Source organism: Bos indicus x Bos taurus, chromosome 14 (assembly GCF_003369695.1).
Source record: "Bos indicus x Bos taurus breed Angus x Brahman F1 hybrid chromosome 14, Bos_hybrid_MaternalHap_v2.0, whole genome shotgun sequence".
NCBI lineage: Eukaryota > Metazoa > Chordata > Mammalia > Artiodactyla > Bovidae > Bos > Bos indicus x Bos taurus.
This window is the reverse complement of record NC_040089.1, coordinates 8,085,894-8,105,114: the sequence shown is the minus strand read 5'-3', so window position 1 is coordinate 8,105,114 and position 19,221 is coordinate 8,085,894. Positions and strand designations below refer to the sequence as shown.

The 19,221-nt window shown below is 52.8% G+C and overlaps 1 protein-coding gene across 2 annotated transcripts in view; it reads left to right on the top strand.

Moving 5' to 3' along the window:
- CCN4 (cellular communication network factor 4) overlaps positions 1–19,221 on the top strand; it is a 32,247-nt gene that overhangs the window by 1,597 nt on the left and 11,429 nt on the right. For both annotated transcript variants that reach the window (XM_027560792.1, XM_027560793.1), the window contains exon 2: positions 18,031–18,310. In XM_027560792.1, the coding sequence (XP_027416593.1) occupies positions 18,031–18,310 (280 nt within the window). The remainder of the gene's footprint in view (positions 1–18,030; positions 18,311–19,221) is intronic.

Below are 19,221 nucleotides of genomic sequence, written 5' to 3'. Positions count from 1 at the left end.
TGCCTTGTGTGGCTCTCGCCTACTAATTGGTGCTGAACCAAATAAAAAGGATATTAATCCCATTTTATGAATGAAAGAAATAGAGACAAGTGCAAGCTGGGGACTTGCCCAGGGTCTTACCATCAGTAAGTGGAAGATTTTTTTTGCCAAATGCCACTCTTTCCTGCAGACCCAAGCAACCAGGAGGTGAGCAGCCTTTATTTCAGAGCTGCTGTGTCTGGGAGGACAGGGGGTGGATGGAGAAGAGGTGAGAGGGGTATGGTAGCGAGGTCTGAGTGAGGAGGAGGAGAGAGAGATGTTGTGGGGAGGGGTGTCCAAGTACATGGGAACACCGAGCACCTCCTCAGAAGGGAGGTACTTTCTCCCCTGGGAAAGAGGGGCTGCAGGTCCACAGGCTCAGCTGAGGGGACGTGCAGCACAGGAGCTGGGAATCCAACAGCAGGATTGAGGGAAGGCTTCCGAGAGGAGACGGGGTACCTCTCCTCTCCTCCTGACCGGGACCTTCTCTGGGGACCCACGGTAATCCCCTAACACTGCTGTGTGATTCAGGAGCTCCCCAGACAGAGCCTTAATGCCCCCAGCGAGGGCTGGGAGACGCATACTGTCAACCTGCACTTTGCTTTAGAGCCAGGTTCCAGCCATGCTCATCTTCCCCAAGCTCACATATAAGGGCACTGTGAGTCCACTCAGGGTCCTGGGGGTGTTTAAAGGAAAAAAAAAATGATGATAAATGTTTATATGGAAGAAAAAAGTCAGTGAGAACTGCCAAGGAAGCTTCGCATCAGAGAGTAAAACATTATCAAAGTTCTGTAATTGAAGGAGGAAGAAGCCAGCACAGGAAGAGATAAATCCAGGAGCTGGACAGGGCGGAGAGCTCAGAAACACAGCCAAGTATGTTCGGGAATGTAACATATGATAAAGGTGATCCACAGGCAGGCCTTGTTTCACTCCATCTCTTTGCTTTTTTTATTCCCCCTTCTACATGTATCGAGGACTTCCCATGTGCTAAGAGAAACGGCCTACATTGTTGGGGGTGGGGGGCGTTGCTGCATCAAATGCTATCTATTTATATACATAAGACCTTCCTCAGTTCATCCAAATGATATTTTTAAAAATTTAATTATCTTTAATTTGAGGATAATTGCTTTACAATATTGTGTTGGTTTCTGCTGTACATCAACATGAATCAGCCATTGGTATACACATCTCCCCTCCGTCTTGAACCTCCCTCCCACCTCCCACCCCATTCCACCCCTCTAGGTTGTCATAGAGCCCCAGTTTGAGTTCCCTGAGTCATACAGCAAATCCCCACTGGCTATCTGTTTTGTATGGTAGTTATATGTTTCCAGTCTACTCTCTTATGAGTCTTTATTAAGCATCTCCTAAATTCTCATAGCAACACTGTTAAGCAGATATAATCATCCCTCTTTGTAGATTAAAAACTCAAGCTCAGAGAGGTTCAGTAACTTGCCCAAGGTCACACAGCTAGCAATCAGTGGGACTGACATTTGAACCTAGGTCAGCTCTCAGCAGGGCAGCCTCCTGCCTCCCTGGCCCGTGTCCTTGTGCAGACGTGAGAAGCACAGGGTCCCCACCCCTACCGAGCCTATTAGGCTGGAGAGGCAAGGAACAGCCTCTCCATGGGAACGAGAGGCAACAGGGGTGATGCCGTCCAGGAGAGCGAGGCTGGGTACAGGTCCTCCACTGGCTGGTCCCTTAACCACTTGGACCTCCGCGTCTTCTCTTGTTAATCGGGGCTGACAACCCGAGCCCCTCACAAGCTCCCTGGGGCCGAGGAGTGAACACAGAGCTGATCGAGGAAAGTGTATCAGTGGCACATGACCAGTACACAAAGAAAGTGAAGTTGCTCAGTCATGTCTGACTCTGCGACCCCATGGAACCTATAGCCTACCAGGTTCCTCCATCCATGGGATTTTCCAGGCAAGAAGACTGGAGTGGGTTGCCATTTCCTTCTCCAGGAGATCTTCCCGACCCAGGGATTGAACACAAATGCTGTGCTAATAAATTCTGGGGCACATGTGAGGTCTCTGATAGTCTGTGTAAGGCTGAGACTCATGTCTCTTCTCCCATAGAAATGTGTGTGGGTGTGCACAGGGGTACAAGTGCATGTGTGTGTGTGTGCGTGTGTGTGTGCATGTGTGTAAGTGACTGTGGCTTGTCTGAAGGTATAGATCCCCATGGCGTGAGGATGCTTGAGCTGGGTGTGAAACACAAACCCACTCTCAGCCTCTGGAATCGACTACAGGATAATGTGGCTCCGGATAAGTGGCACATTCCCTTCTAAAAGATTACAGGAGCATCAGCGAGATGCCTTCTTTATATCCCCCGTCTATAGCAGGGACCTGAGCTAGCATTTCAAACCCCACCCCAGGCCCCACACCCACCAGCTCCCTGCCCAGAGCCCCTTCCGGCAATTTGGATGCTCTGCTCCCGGCTCTGAGCCCCTCCTGCTGGACCCTGGCCCAGGATGCTGGCAAGAGCATGGCTGGGACAGACACTTTCCACCTGGGCACGGCCCTTGGCCAGGGCTCGCTCTCTGGACTGGGCATGAGAACAGGGCTCCGTGGGAGACCAGATCCTGACCTCAGGCTGAGCAGCACCCCCAGGCCATCTGCAGACTCCCCTCCCCTCCCCTCCCCTCCCCAGGTTTCAGGAAAGGCCCCTGCCCCATGCCAGCAAAGCAGCCAAACGCCAGGAGGCTGTCTGTACAAACAGAAACCCTGGAATTCCTCTCAGGAACCTTTGCCATCTCTCTGAACGTGGGGAGGGGCTGCTACACACCCCGTAGGTTACATGTGGGGGCGGGGAGGTGAGCCAGCCATGGCCCAGGGTGGGATCCGGGGAGGAGACGGGAAGGATGCCAACCGCAACCCGGGAAGTAAAGCAGGCTAAGAATGCTCTCAAGAGAACCCTGCAACTGCGGATGTTTGGGGCAGGGCTTCAGTGCGTCGGTCAGTCATTCAACACCTCCCATGTCTCAGAAACATGAATGATGACGAGAGCTTACACTGACCCAGCACTCACTGTGTTCTAGGCACCCAATCCCAAGCATCTACATACATCAACTCACTTGAAAACCACACAGCTACAAGGCGGGCTCATGACAGTCTAGATCAGGCTCATTACATCGTCCAGCCAGTAGCCACTTCCACATGAGGTCCTTGAGCCCCTGAAATGTGGCTGGCCCCAACTGAGCTGTAAGAGTAAAATCCACAGTGTGAATATAAGACTGCAAAATTCTCATGATGATTTTTTCTATTGATACCATGTTGATAATACTGATAATAATGTTGATAATAATGATAATACTGTTAATATATTGGGCCAAATGAAGTATATTATTAAAATAAATTTCACCTTTGCTTTTTGGTATGACTGCTGGAAAATATACAGTTCCATCTGGAACTCACATTATGTTTGACTAGACTGAGTTGGCCTGAAAAGGCACAAGAGTACATAGAAAGGTTATAGTGGGGAGGCGGAAATACTGAGCTCCCCTCCTTCCAAGCTGTGCATCCTCAGATGAGTAACCTAGCCTCTCTGAGCTAGTTCCTCATCTATAAAAAAGGCATAACATTAGTACTTGCTTCTTGGGTACTAACCCTCTTGGCATGATTAAAGAGTGAAAGAGAGGTAAAGCACACGAAGACCCACCACAGCCACGGGGGAGTAGGAAGTGACCCTCCTTCCAAACAGCAGGGGAGGGGCATCCCGTCTTGAGTGGAAGCACTGGCTGCAGACAAACGCGCCAATCCGAACGAGTGATCAGAGGTTTATCAAGACCCCAGGCTCAGTACCAGGTGGGCAAGAAGAGGGGCAGAGCAATTGGTGCTGCTGCTGGTGGCGGTAATGATGATGCTGATGGTGCTGATGGTGTTGCTGATGGTGATAATGATGATGGTGATGCTGATGGTGCTGCTGCTGATGGCGATGGTAACATGATGGCAGTTATTAGGATGATGATGGTTTGAGATTTGCATCTTCCAACCCTGAACTGGCTGGGTTCACTGCTGAGCTGATCTTCGGAAGATCGCGAGGGTTCCAAGTCCTGGCCAGCTTCTCAGTACATGTATAGGGAGTCAAGGAAGACTTCTGGGTTATCAGATAGGAGAAGAAAATATGATGACGATGGTGATGATGCCGATGGTGCTGCTGGTGCTGCTGGTGGCGGTAATGATAATGGTGATGCTGCTGATGGTGCTGATGGTGGTGGTAATGATGATGGTGATGCTGCTGGTGATGGTGGTAATAATGACAGTGATGATGCTGATGGTCCTGATGGTGCTGCTGGTGGTGGTAATGATGATGGTGATGATGTCGATGGTGCTGCTGCTGGTGGTAATGATGATGGTGATGATGCCGATGGTGCTGATGGTGGTGGTAATGATGATGGTGATGGTGCTGCTGGTGCTGCTGGTGGCAGTAATGATAATGGTGATGCTGCTGATGGTGCTGCTGGTGGCGGTAATGATGACAGTGATGGTGCTGCTGCTGGTGGTGGTAATGATGATGCTGATGGTGCTGATGGTGCTGCTGATGGCGGTAATGATGATGGTGATGGTGCTGCTGGTGCTGCTGGTGGCAGTAATGATAATGGTGATGCTGCTGATGGTGCTGATGGTGGTGGTAATGATGACAGTGATGCTGATGGTGATGGTGGTAATAATGACGGTGATGATGCTGATGGTCCTGATGGTGCTGCTGGTGGTGGTAATGATGATGGTGATGCCGATGGTGCTGATGGTGGTGGTAATGATGATGCTGATGGTGCTGCTGGTGCTCCTGGTGGTAGTAATGATGACAGTGATGGTGCTGCTGCTGGTGGCAGTAATGATGATGCTGATGGTGCTGATGGTGCTGATGGTGTTGCTGATGGTGATAATGATGATGGTGATGCTGATGGTGCTGCTGCTGATGGCGATGGTAACACGATGGCAGTTATTAGGATGATGATGGTTTGAGATTTGCGTCTTCCAACCCTGAGTCAGGTTGACAATGACTGAGATTTCCTTAGCTCGTCCATTCACTTGTTCCATGGATGCTAACAGGCCTGCTCTGTGCCCAGCCCCATCCTGTGTCTAGAGAAGTGATCAGACTCTGTCAGCTCAGTCCCCGCCATCAAGGATGGCTCATGTGTTGGAGACAGACTTTTAGCTCAGAGTAGTGTGTTGAAAATCTAATAGGGAAGCTTAGAGGACTGCGAGAGAAAGAGAGAGAGAAAAAATCAGTTCTGGGGCCCCAGAGCCTGAATCCCTGAGGAGACCTCCCCACCCTCACCAGCGTACATGAATTGACACCTTGATAATTCTTATGCACACATCGTTTCTAAAACCATTGAATTGAGAGACTCTGGTCTCTCCTCCAGCCTTGACTTCCTGATAATCTGCCAGCTCTCCTCCTCCTTCTTCCAACCTGGGGGGCAAGGGTCGGGGATGAGAGACAGAAGCAGAGAAGGAACAGGGCCTCTCGGATGTGAGTGATGGGCATTCCAGGGGAGGTGATAAAATCTGCTCACCCTGTCCCCCTAATCAGGAGGCAAGTCCAGGCTTGGGGCACAGACCATGACTCTGCTCAGCCTTGGTGGGGATGAGAGTGGGAGAGAAGGAAAGAGATTCTGGGCCTGAAGGACAGGAAGGGAGGGGCCCTCCCTCCCTCTCCCCATCCCAGAACCTGTGTTGAGTCTCAGGGTGCAGAGAAAGGCCATGTGCCCTGATCTTGCCCAGAGCTCGGTGGGAGAAGGGAGGAGCTGGTTTGAGGGGGAAGGGAGCATCCTGAGAGCACTGGAATTTGGATCCTGCTCTTGAAGAGGAATGGACTTGTCCAAGGAGTTGGTCATCTAGTCATCTCTGTCACTTTAGACAAGCCACTCGCCCTCGTGGAGCTCATTTGCTAATACTGAAAATGAGGAGGTTGGACTTGACCCCAAACTTGCTTCCAGCTGGAGCCACGACCCCGTCCTAGGGCCACACTCATTCACGGGGGGCCAGAAGCGGGGCTCATTGCTGTGATTCTTAGGGGGGACTCCTGCCACTGCCCCTCCATTAGGAGCATTGCTGGCCTGGCACCCCAAAAGTCGAGGTTCCGGGATGTCCCTCTACATGTGTGTCCTCCCTTCAAGGTATCCCCAGATATTCTCCCTTTGGCCCGCGTCTCCTCTTTCGACCCTCAGAGTGTACCCCCTGGTTTCATAAAACTGGAAAACGTACCACCAGCTGAATCTCCCAGGGTCCCACCATCTCAGTGGTACCTGGTCAGGCCTGGTCCTTAGGATCCCCAGATGCTACAGCAAAGACCAATGCCAGCTCCCCCGGCACTGCCAAGCGGGCTGTGCAGGTGCCCAGGACTCCGGAGTCTTAACATTTTTCACCACACTCGATCCTTGAGGTCTTGCAAGCTTGAGAAGCATCCTTGTAAATACCACTGAAGAGCCTGGTCCCACCTGCGTCCCCATCTCCATGAGTAATGCCTCCATCTGCACCCCTACCGTCAGAAACCTGGGGCCGTTTTCCACCCTAACCTCCCCACCCAGTGCCTCCAGCTCCCCACTCCTCCCTGCTGCCAGGAGGAGCTGGACCCTGGTTTGGCTGAGCCCTCTGTCCCAACACCTCACAGGATTCCCACTGGACCACAAGTGCAAGTCCACACACGAAGCTTGGCGGTAAGAGAATGGATTTTGCTCTTGGAATGAGGTGGAGTCAACCACAGAGTTTGAATTCAGACAGATCACCTCGAGCTTTCTGAGCCTCAGTTTCCTCATCCATGACCCCAGGACATCCACCTCTTAATGGGTCATGCTGAGTACAGAGCCTGGAGCAGACGGCGCTCCATGAACGTCGCTGTACTGCCTCCTCTGAGACGAGCCTAACTGTGGTTTCCAGCCTCACCCTCTGGGACCGCCCTCCTTCACCTTCTTTCCAACTTCGAGGGCCATCCTCCCAAACACTCGAGTGTTCCACCTCTGTGTACTTGCCCTTGCTGTCCCTTCTGCCTGAAATGCCTTCCCCACGTTCTCGATTCGTGGAACAATGTCTTTGTAACTGGTACCCCTCTGAGAAGCTTCCTTCGGCCTCCCCCGCCAGCTAGAGCAGCTGGCATCCCACCGTGGGCCCTCACAGTCCTTGTTCTCACTCAGGGGGGAAGAAACACACCACTCAGCTGGCTCTCTCAGCCGGCCCTGCCTCTCCTGTGAGCTGCCTTCCTGACACCCTGTCCTCCTGCAAGACAAACCCCAGGGCCTTGGCATGTGCTGTGCCTGCCCCCAGCTGTGCTGGCACTTGGGGACCTGGCACTGTCTCTACCCAGCTTGCTGTCACTGTAACACTCGGTATAGGTGCCCAATGCATGGATGAATTAATAAACAGAACCAGAAGCCAACCTGGGTGGCTGGGTAAGGTGGAGGGGAGAGCGGAGCCGCACCGGCCTTTCTAAGTGGAGGCTTAGGAGGGGGAAGGAGGGACTCTGACAAAGAAGCCTGGAGCTGGTTGCTGAGAGGACTGACCGAGTGAGCTGCAACCGCAGGCTTGCTTCCTGAGCCCAGAACGAGGAGTCAGAAGACTCCTCTCTAGTCCAGGCTCGGGGTTTGGTCTCTGAGCCTTGATCTCTTTCTCTGAAAGTGGAGTCAAGAAAGCCGCTCTGCCCGTGCCCTCAGCAGGATGCAGTGGGGGCCCAGGGATGGTGGCAGCGCACAGCCAGGGGGGCTAAAGGCCAGCTCCCCACTCCCTGCCAGGCCTCAGCTTCTCATCCACTCAAGGGACCTGAGAGTCCCACTTGCAGAGCCCTAGTGACAGATGCAGACCGCAGGCCGGGTGCTTAGCGTGTGTCGGAAAGGAGCTTGGGGGTCGCGATGAGAGAGTGACTATGGGGGTACTTAGGGTTGCAAATGTGGCCTTCTCAGCTTTTCTGAGCTCCTGGACCGCAGAAGTTGGTGGGTGGGTGCTGCGTGGATGGTGGGGGGTTGGGGGGCAGCTGTCTATCTGTCTATGTGTCCTTCCTACTGCTGCCTTTGGTGTTCAAATCTGCCTCCCCCAACACAGACACACACACACACGCACACACACACATGCACGCACCACCTGTTTCTGGGGCCGTACTCCAAGTAGCCATGTCCTGACACATGCGAACTTCAGCTATGAAAGGATCAAAGCGCCAGCCCTCGTGGGGCCCTCATGGTGCGCTGAGGACCACAGGCATCGGAGTCACTGGCAGGATCCTGTATCATCCCCACTTTACTGAGCTGGAAACTGAAGCACAGTTTAATTACCTCCCTGCAATCCAGGCTTCAAGAACACACCTGAGCTCCCCACGCAGGGCCGGGTGTGTGTGGGGGTGTCACCCCTCCCCAGGGGGTCCTGTGGGCCAGCCCCTTGCCCATGTCCTGTGCTCCCTGCCTGAGTCAGGGCCCCATCCAGGAGGAGGAAGAGGGAGGGCTTGGGCTCCAGCCGTGGAGGGAGGGGAGACCTTATCTGAGGCCAGATTAGCGAGCCGGCAACATCAGAGCTGGATGGCGCCAGAGAGGTTGCCTCACCCCAGCCTGCCTTGTCGGGGAGCAAGCGGCTCACCTGGAGCCAGTCTAAGCATGGGGGCTGGAACCCAGAGACCCCCACTCCAGATCTGGGGACTGGAACCCAGGGACCCCCACTGCAGATCTGGGGGCTGGAACCCAGAGACCCCCACTCCAGATCTGGGGGCTGGAACCCAGGGACCCCCACTGCAGATCTGGGGGCTGGAACCCAGGGACCCCCACTGCAGATGTGGGGACTGGAACCCAGGAACCCCCACTGCAGGTCTGGCCGCAGGAGCTGAAGATGGTCACCTCTGTTCTACCGGACAACTGGTGCCTCCTCCCTTATATTAAGCGGAACAGGCCTGAATTCAATGCAGGCAACTTCTCCCGCCCGTGTCTGTCCTGGCTGTTGCTCCAGGGCTGGTCCCTTCCCTGGCCGGCCCATGGCTACCATCACAGCCAAGCCTGGGATGACCGCTCTCCGGTCCTCCCAGTGAATCGAATGAACTGGAAATTGGGCTAGAAAGGGTCCCTTGGAGTTCATAGGAGGAGGACGAGGCCCACAGTCAGAGCTAAGTGTGTTATTTTCTGGCTGTGTCTCTAAGCTTGGTGGACATCAGTTTCCCCGTCTCTCAAACAGGGACCACCAGCAGCCCTCGCACGGTTGTTCCGGTCATCGCCTGGCATTGGGGATGGATTGACTGACTCAGGAAAAGTCCCCATCTTCCCCCAGCAGGTTCACACACCCCAGCATGGCCCTCAGGTCATCTTGCTGTGGCCCTTGTCTGCCTTCTCTGTGTCCTTGGACCCTAAGCCCTGGCAACGGTGACCTCTGGTCACTCCTGCACCATGCCATGCTGCAGCTCCTGCTCGCTCCCTGCTCTTGCCATTCCTCCGCTTGGACCCTCTCTCTGCCTTTCTGGTCTATTCTCACTCATCCTTTAAAGATGCAGAGCAAATGGTTCCTCCTCCAGGAAGTCCTCCCTGCTTCCACAGCCCCACCCCTTCCCTCCTCATCCAGCTCTTGCAGCCCCTCCTAGACTCTGCTGAGAAAACCCACAGTGGGGCTCCTGAGTGTGATGCCTTAAGAGACTGATACTGGGCTCAAATCCCAACTCTGCCGTTTGCGTGTGGCCTTGGGCAAATGATCTGACCTTTCTGTGGCTCAGTTTACTCATCTGTAAACTGGGGGAGATGACTCAGGGCTGGCACGAGGATTAGATGATTTAGAGCAGAAACTCATTAGAAGAGGCACAAAAGGCAAAATGCAGACCGTGTAGACCATTTTGCTCTTGATTCAAAGAAACCATCTGATTGTTTTTTGAAGCTTTGAGATAGTGAAGTTTGATTGTGGACTAAGTATTCGCTACAGAGAAAATTATGAAATTGTGACCAACTGTATTGGTATGAAAACTGGTGTTTTTTTTAAACTCTCCGTATTTTAGAGACACTCTCTGAGGAATTTCGGGTAAAATCATGAGGTCTGAGACTTGCCTTGAAATCCTCAAGAATGAGAAAGTATGTGTGTAGGTAGGAGTAACAGGAAACAAGATTACGGAGGGTTGATAATTATTGAAGCAGAGGTAGGTATGTGAGATTCATTCTATTATTCTCCCAAATGTGTAAATGTTTGAACACACCTCTGACAGAATGAACACTTTGATTATATGCAACCCTGATAGAGATGCCCGTCACTTGCTATGCACTCTGTCAGGGTTTTAGCTTACTTATAGCTCTGTCACTACATAGCAGAAGTTAGTGACCGTTTCCTTTTTTATTTATCAGTTTATTGGTTGCGCGGGGTCTTTGTTGCTGCGTCCTGGCTTTCTCTAGTTGGGGTGAGCAGGGGCTACTCTCTGCGGCCGTACGTGGCCTCCTCACGGTGTTGGCTTCTCTCGTTGCAGAGCACAGGCCCCAGGGCACGTGGGCTTCAGTAGTTGTGACGCACGGGTTTAGTTGCTCCACAGCATGTGGGATCTTCCCGGACCAGGAATTGAACCAGTGTCCCGTGTATTGGCAAGCAGATTCTCCCACCACCAGGGAAGTGATCATTCCTTAAAAAGAACAGATAGTAAAAATTCTAAGCTTTGTGGACTATAGGCTGTCCGTGGAATATTCTTTTTTGTTTTTTACAACTTTTTAAAAGTGTAGAATCCATTCTACTCAGTTGCAAAAATGCTGTGGGGGGGCTGTCCCAGGGGGCTGGTGTCTGGTCCTTTGCTTTGTAAGGCAGTTGCCTTGTTCACGCTCCTGGCTCCTCGGGAGGCTGGCCGCTCCCTTAGGCTTTGTACTGAGAACTCCGGAGATGCTTTACATATATTTGATAAATGAAAGAATGCCTGAGGGTTTATCGTTTGGAAAGAACTCTGGCTTCTTGCCACTTCTATCTTCTCCATATAAAGGCTACTTTCCCAACCAGAAGCTCACAAGACTGCATGTTGATAAAACCAATTAGCAGAAAATCTCAACAAACCTTCCATCAGCCACGACGGGCAGCCTGGCCAGCTCTGAGTCAGTGCCTGGGTCTCCAGGTCCCTGGAGATCCTGCCGACGGTGTGGGCGTGAGCATGGAAGACTCAGCAGGGCTGGGTCCTCTGAACATTCAGGCCAGGTGTCCTGCAGGGGCTGAGCTAAGAGCTGCTCAAGACAGAGGCTCCCCTGCAGGGCATCCCCACCCAGGCCCCGGGTACAGATGCCGAGGGGTACACTCAGAGGAGGAGGAGCTCAGAAAATGTGTCCACCAACCCATGTGGTAGCTGCCTGTTACTTACATCAAAGATATAAGAGCGTCAGGAAGGGCAGACCACAGCGTGCCCCCAGCTCTGGGCCCAGGCCTGTGTCCACGTCCTCCCACTGCCCCCAGACCTCTCTTATCAGTGAAGGAATGAGCAGAAACTGCTTCCAAATTGGGAACCCTTTCCTTAAAGCCCCCAGGGCCCAGCTGGGGCCGGCTCAGGCCATTCCTATCTCAACCCTGCCCCCTGGTGGAGTATCTGGGTGTGGCTGCCCACAAGTGGGCAAGCTAAGCTCTGGACTATTCTGTTCATGGAGTGCTTGCCCGGGGTGTGCCAGGAGCAGTGCTGGGCACTCAGGCATTAAGAAACGGCATCCTGTCCCTGAAAACTCCACAAGAGTCTCCCATATATTTTTTAGGGGATCCCTGGCAACCTGGGCTCAAGTGCATTGCAGCTCTCACCACCCTATGTTGCAATCTTATAAATGTGTCTGTACTGTGATTGCCGTGGGGTAAGGACCACCATGCGTCCATCTGAATACCAGCCCAGCCATGCAGGAGGTGCTTAGTGCATAGCATGTGATGGGAGGATGGAGGAATGAATGACTGAATACAAATGTGAATGAATGAGGGAGTAGGGCAGCCTGGTGACAAGTCACCTGGAGGGATATTTTGGGGACACTTTCCCAGCTTCAAAACCCTGAGCAAGTTACTTCAACACCATGGGCCTCAGTTTCCTCCTCTGTGAAATAGGGGAAAGGCTATAACTGCTCGTTAGGGCCACTGGAGGATGTTGTTATCATCACTGCTTTACACACGTGTACACAGACGCTCAGAGAGGGCGAGCCCAGACCCAGGTCACACAGCCTCGGGAAATGGGTTCACTCACTGCAGACGCCCCGCCCTTACCTCCTGGTCCCAGGGCCCCACTCATCGATGAACTGCACACACCTTCCAAGGACGGTGGGGTTCAGCTCCCTCATCTATCGGGATGATTAAGGTCTCCTGGGCGGCACCCCACCACCACCAGCCTCCTACTCGCTGCTACCATTCCCATCACCACCCACTTTTGTAAAAATGAAGTGAAACTGTTGGTAAAAGTCAAAGGATAGATTTACATGTTCCTGAATCTATTTTTAGGGAGTTGGAGAACATCAGAAAATTCAGTCACTGCCCACTTCTAAACATCACCCCCAAATTATACACACAGGGTTTCCTATGGGGTCTTCGATTGAACATTCTTCTAGTTTTTCCCTTCTTAAATTTAATCTGCTTAAGTTTGTCCAGTAACTATGATTGAATGGATTGCTTTGAACCTGCCCACTGAGTGCCCTCCTTGTCCAGAGGGTGCAGTATCGGGCACGGTCTCGGTCCACCTGGGCTGCTGGAGGAAAACACCACACTCGCTGGGCGGCTTACAGTCTTGCTGCCCACAGCCCTGGAGGCTCGAAATCCACGGTCAAGGCCGGCATGGTCACATTCTAATGAGGCCCCTTTTCATAGTTGGCATCTTTTTGCTGTGTCCTCACGTGGTGGAAGGGATGAGGGAGCTCTCTGGGGTCCCTTTCAAAAGGGCACTAATCCATGAGGGGGTCCACCCACATGATCCAATCACCCCCAGAGGCTCCACCTTGTGGCTCAAATGGTAAAGAACCCAGCTGCCAATGCAGAAGATGCAGGGTCAGCCCCTGGGTCAGGAAGATTCTCTGGAGGAGGAAATGGCAACCCACTCCAGTATTCTTGCCTGGAGAAACCCATGGACTGAAGAATCTGGTTGCCTACAGTCCATAGGGTTGCAAAGAGCTGGACATGACTGAGCGCACGCATACACACACCAAGACCACCTTTAGAGTGGTTAGAATGCCAACATATGGATCTGTGGCCAACATAACATTCAGTCCCCAGCAGATATTTAGCTTACCGTGGGGAGCTAGTCATTTTTAAAATTTTATTTTTGTTGTTGTTGTTGCTTTTCAGTCCTTCTCACAAAGCATGAAAAGCAAAGTAAACCATTCTCAGTTAACTACATGAGGCCTGCTCACGGAGCCCGGTGCCACCCCATGAAACCACAGAACGGCGTGTGTTCTGCGGGCCGGCCTGGCTGTTTTGTGTCCAGGCTGATCAAGCAGCCAGCAGGGTAGGCATGTAAGTGCAGTTCTAGAAAAGCCACGCATTAGGAAAGGAAAATGGCCTAGAACCTCCCCCCCGCCTTACACTCCCCTGGCCCAGTTCTCTAAGACACGCTTCCCGTTCCCACAAGAATCACCAGGGACGCAGGATGAATTACGGATTCCGGGCCCAGCAGAGAAGAGTTGAAGCTGAGGATTCCAAGTGGACTCCAGGCACCTGTACCTTACAAGGTCCTGAGGTCAGCGGTTCTCACCCTCAACCACATTCAAGGTCCAGGATCCTGCCCGGGATCCTGCCTCAGTCTGGCTGCCTGGGGACGGTGGCCAGGCACCAGTGTTTATTAAAGCTCCTGGATGATTCTGACAGGTGGCAATGCTTGGGAGCCACCCCAGGAAGTGACTGTTAGAGGCGCTGCCCTGAGGTCACTGCTGATGGAGGCGGCGGCTGAGCGGACAGAACCAGGCAGGGGCCTGAGCCCTGGGTGCCTGTCTTGGGCAGCATCAGGGCACAGCCCCACCCCGTCTTCCCCATAAACACAGTGGCATCCTCAGGGAGTCTGCCTCCAGAAGCACGTCGTAAAAGAGACTTTCATGTGAACAGCTGCGGTTTGGAAGTAGCCAAGGCTGTTCTTGACTCTCTCCGGCCTCCCCAGACGATAGATACTCTCCTCGCTGTCTGGTTGTTATCCTTCCCTTTTTTCACCCTTAGCTTCTGATGTTAGAAAAAAATGACGTAGGCCACACACAGCAGTGAGCTTACAACGGTCCCTGTGCCAAGGCCAAGGGCAGGCGGACGTGCAATTACCTCTTGGGCACTCAAGATGGCTGATGTGCGTGCGTGTGTGTGTGTGTGTGTGTGCGCGCACACTCACCTTCCCTGGGATGTGGGTGCTAGACAAGGCGGTCGGGACTCAGAGGGTCATGCACCTATCCCAGGAGACCTCAGGCCTTGCCTTTAAAAGCCCTCCCACCCACAGCTCTCATCAAGGACCTCCTAGGGCTGGGAGCTCTCCTACCACTAGATGGCGCCAACTGCAAGGGCTTGGCTCAGAGGATCCCGCCCCTTTCCCTCCAGCGTCCCAAGGCCGCCCTCACCTGCTTCACTCCTCCAAAGAGGGGTTTCCACTGGGGCTTCCCTAGAGAAGCTCTGTGCCTTGGGGCTCCCGGCCACAACTGAAAAGCAGGCTTCCTTCTGGGGAGCTGTAACTTGGTATGGAAACAGCAGGATGGGTGGTGACCCTGTGGACCCATCCCAGCTCAGCTCAAAGGGTGCAGACCCCCAGGCCCTGCGATGGGCCTTGTGGGTGAGGGAGGTGTGCACAAGCATGGCAGTGCAAGTGCAAAAGTCTTGCTTTTGAGTATCTGCACACACAGTGCTTCTGTGTACACAATGCCCCCACCCTCCCGACAATTCCCCCAAGTGGGCATTATTGTGGCCATTTCACAGACAAGGATGTCAAGGCTCAGGAAGGTCAGGAACTATAGGAAGGTCAAAACTACACAGAGGGAACCCTCTTCTGACTGTTTTGGATCCCATGCTGTCTTCTTGACACTCGAACTTGGAAAAGAAAAGGCTCCAAGATGGTAGGTCCTGAAAAGTCAAGGAACTGGTACCAAAGTCCTTTGGAGTCAACAATCCCCCATCCCACCAGGTGACACTTCCACCGCCCTGCTATGGGTCATGCACCGTGTTTCAGGCCCACAGATAGAAGTAAGGAGCAGATACTGCCCTTTACAAGCTTACATTCCGGTGAAGGAAGCACTACTTCTAAAGCAACCTGGAAAAGGCACGCAAGCCTTCTGGAGGAGAGGGCTTTTTTTTGTTTGCTGTGCCAAGAATAGGTCTCTAGGGTCTAGGAGCTGTCAGAGATGGCCCGGAGGTGGGGGGTGGGGGGGGGCGGTTCTCATAAATCTCCGGGCCTCCGGTGTCACAATCTGACTAGGACAAGTCTCTCTCCATGGAGCCAGAAAGAGGAGGGTGTGAGTGCATGCCTGTGTGTGTGGGTTCATTGATTTACGGGTGTGATGTTTTGCTCTGCCATGTGTTTTTTGAGGAAAAGCAAACAAGTGTAAGCAAACCAAATGACTTCCAGATGAAAACAGACCAGCACTGCCAACCCCAGAGCAATCTGTCCCCTGCCAGCACTTGAATCCAAGCATAGAGGTGACAAAAACCTCAAATCAAGGTTTGCGTTTTTGACTTTCAAAGGCCCTTTTTCAAATCGACATTTACCGCACTTGTCTGGTGCCAAACTTAGAACCCAGAGCCCAACTAATCCAGCCCTTCAATCTGCACCACCTCTTCTGGCCTCTGGTTCTTACAGCCAAGGGCGCAGGGATGTGGACCACTCACCTCAGCAGAGAGCTTCCTGCGCTGGTGGTTGGAGGGCTCCTGGGGCTGCCCTGGTGCCCCCACTCTCCATGCAGCCTCATGTTGTAATAAATCACCTCTATCGTCTATCTCTCCCATAAGCCATGGTCCCGTACCACAGGAGATGCTTAAGTTCATCTTCAAATGCTTAAAACAGAAGCAAGACGGTGAACTAGCTCAGCAAATGTTCACTGAGTGACTGAAAGAGTGGGCAGAGGTCAAGGGTGCAGAGATGAGAGCTGGGAGAGTCACTAGTATCTAAGCCATGACGTGGCCATGTCATCTTGGACACCCTCTGCCTCTTTGGGTCTCGGTTTCCTCTCCAGGAGAAGGAAATGGCAACCCACTCCAGTGCTCTTGCCTGAAAAATCCCAAGGATGGAGAATCCTGGCAGGCTACAATCCATGGGGTCGCAAAGAGTCAGACACGACTGAGCGACTTCACTTTCTTTTTCTTTCTTTTCCTCTCCAGGAAGAGAGAAAAGAATCTGTCTAAATAGCTCAGCATCTGTTTTGTTCAAAGAATGAAAATGCAGATCTTTAAACCCACAGAGCAGGGTTCCTCTGGTTCAGGATGGAGGGGACGGTCTGTGGGGCCCCCCACCTCTGCTAACCTCAGAATTCAGGAGTCACTGCTGAGAAGCCCCAGACAGGAGCCTCTCCAGCAGGGACCACCAGCCTGGGGGTGGAGAAATGGCTGGGAGGTGCCTACAGTCCTCACTCTCCATCCTCAGGCAATTCTCCTCCTCTCTGGGCCAAGGTTTCCTCCAGGGTAAAGAGTGAGGGGCCAGGATGGAGGGGCTGGGCAGGTGACTGGATCTCTGAGATACAGGCAGTTTGAAGCTGGTAATAATGGCCCCAGAGCCGCCTCCCTTTCCATCAGCCTCATCTGCAGCACAGAAATGCTCTTTGGGGCTTATCTCCCATTCCCCATGCGCTTGTTGTCTTGTCCATCATATCTGCCAGGATATAGATGAATATATTGCCTGTGGATGGGAATGCGGCTCTGGGAAGGAGCATGGGTGGAGAGAAGTGGAGTGGGTGTCCACCACACTGAGCACAAAATCAGACCCCTCTCTACAGGGCTGGCACTGGACACAGGATCAGTCCTCTCCCCACGGGGGCACAGCAGGCCAGCAGCAGGAACCACGAGGCTGGACACCCGCTGCCACCGCCGCCCCCTGCAGCCCCTTCCCGGTGCTCAGAGGGGAAAGGAATTAATAATGATAATAATAGGATGACAGGTCGGCTGGCCGAATCCTGGCTGTACATATGCATGTCGTCTGTATGTGGAAGCTGTAAATAAGATACAAATGAACTTATTAACAAAACAAATAGACCCACAGGCATAGAAAACAAATTCACCGTTACCAAAGGGAAAGAGGGAGGGATAAATTAAGAGTTTGGGATTAACACATACAGACTATGTATAAAGGGCTTTCCTGCAGGTTCAGCAGTGAAGACTCTGCCTGCCAATGGAGAAGACAAAGGTTCGATCTTGGGTCAGGAAGATCCCCTGGAGAAGGAAAAAGACAACCCACTCCAGTATTCTTGCCTGGGAAATCCTGTGGACAGAGGAGCCTGGCGGGCTACAGTCCAAGTGGTGGCAAAGAGTCAGACATGACTTAGCCTCTGATCAACCAACCAACCAACCAACCTCCTAATGTGAATCACTGTGTGTAACTGTGTACACAGTACACACATTTGTATAATGAATACAGTTAATATATGTAACTGAATATACGTGAAACTAATCCAACAGTGTAAATCAACTATACTTCAATTTAAAAAAAATATATGAGTCAGCTCTTAAGGACCCTTAGCACAGAGAGGGTGGATCCTTAGGACATAAAGAAAAGGGCAATGGGGTGGAGAGAGAGTCGGGTTTTGGGGCTGCACCCACAGCGTGACTCATCAGAAGGCATTTTCTCAAAGCCGCAGCTCTCTCATCTGCAAAGGAGGCCGACTCACCGACCTCCCAGGTAGCGGGATGATCAGAGGGGAAGGAGACACCCATGGGCTCAGAGAGCTGACACGGAGCCTGACCCAGCACGCCCAAGCAGGGGAATTCGGGCAGCTGGCTTCACGTGTGCTAATGCCAGCTCCTCCATGCTGGTGAGGAGACAGGAGGTGTCTGGCCACCCAAAGCACGGCAGAGAAATGGAATGTGACGTAAACCTTTGGAACCCCGTGAAGATGGGGAGGCGACCGCCAGCCTTTGGCCTGGGACCCCTCTTCCGGGCAGCCTCCTTTACATCTTCTCTCCCCCGCAGGCCGTCCCTCCAGCTCCCACAGCCATGGGCCCCACCCCGGCCCCGCTGGAGGACACCTCCTCACGCCCCCAGTTCTGCAAGTGGCCGTGCGAGTGCCCAGCGGCCCCGCCACGCTGCCCGCTGGGCGTCAGCCTCATCACGGATGGCTGCGAGTGCTGCAAGATGTGTGCCCAGCAGCTGGGAGACAACTGCACAGAGGCTGCGGTCTGCGACCCCCACCGCGGCCTCTACTGCGACTACAGCGGGGACCACCCGAGGTACGCAGTAGGCGTGTGTGCACGTAAGTGAGACCCCGCCCACCACCGGCCAGCCCCGCCCACCACCGGCCAGCCCCGCCCACCATCGGCCAGCCCCAGCCCCCAGCTCTGGCCCGCAGCACCCCCCGCCATCCATAGCCCTTCCTCTGGCCAGGCTTGGTTCTGCAGGAAGTACCCAAACGCACTCCCCCCGACCCCAGTCCATGATGACGGGCCAGAGGCTGAGCAGGGAGGGACGCAGCATTCCTCTTGCATCTGGACCTTGTCTTCTCTGGCCTCCATCCATGGATGAGTCCAGGGAAGAAGGATCCACCAGGAGAGACCTAAGCCTGGTTCTGTTCTCCTCGAGGTAGAACTCTTTGCAGGCCGCCCGTGACCTCCCAGAGGCACCAGGACCCTGCGGGGTTCCAGCTATTTTAGTAACATTGTCAATGAACATAATCTGGTATTAAAACATTCAGTAACCTTGAAAGAACAAAAAGCAGCAGCCTGAAACCATCTCTTCCTACCACCCACCCACCTTCCTTTAGTTCACTACAGTCACTTTTAACTTTTCAGCCCTTTCTTCTGGTAATTGCAACTATTCAATGCATCTCTTCTGTTATATCTTGATCAGCTTAAAATACCAACTGTGCACAATCTGTAACTGTGCATGATCCTATATGATAGCTGATGACTTAGCTCCTTAATACTGCCTGACACTGCCCTCCGCAGCTTCCAATATCATTGCCACATTTTTTATTATAAACCACTATTTGACCACTATGTACAATATTAGGACGATGTAAATGGTTTTTGCTGAAGCATGAGGTAGTAAACTTGATTGAATTTCCTTTATTATGAAGTTTTTTGTTTTTCCTGGAGTTTCTACTTGCTCTTGGTCTTTATAATAGCCCCATGCTGGGGGAGAGGCTATTGCTTTTTGTTATTTGTT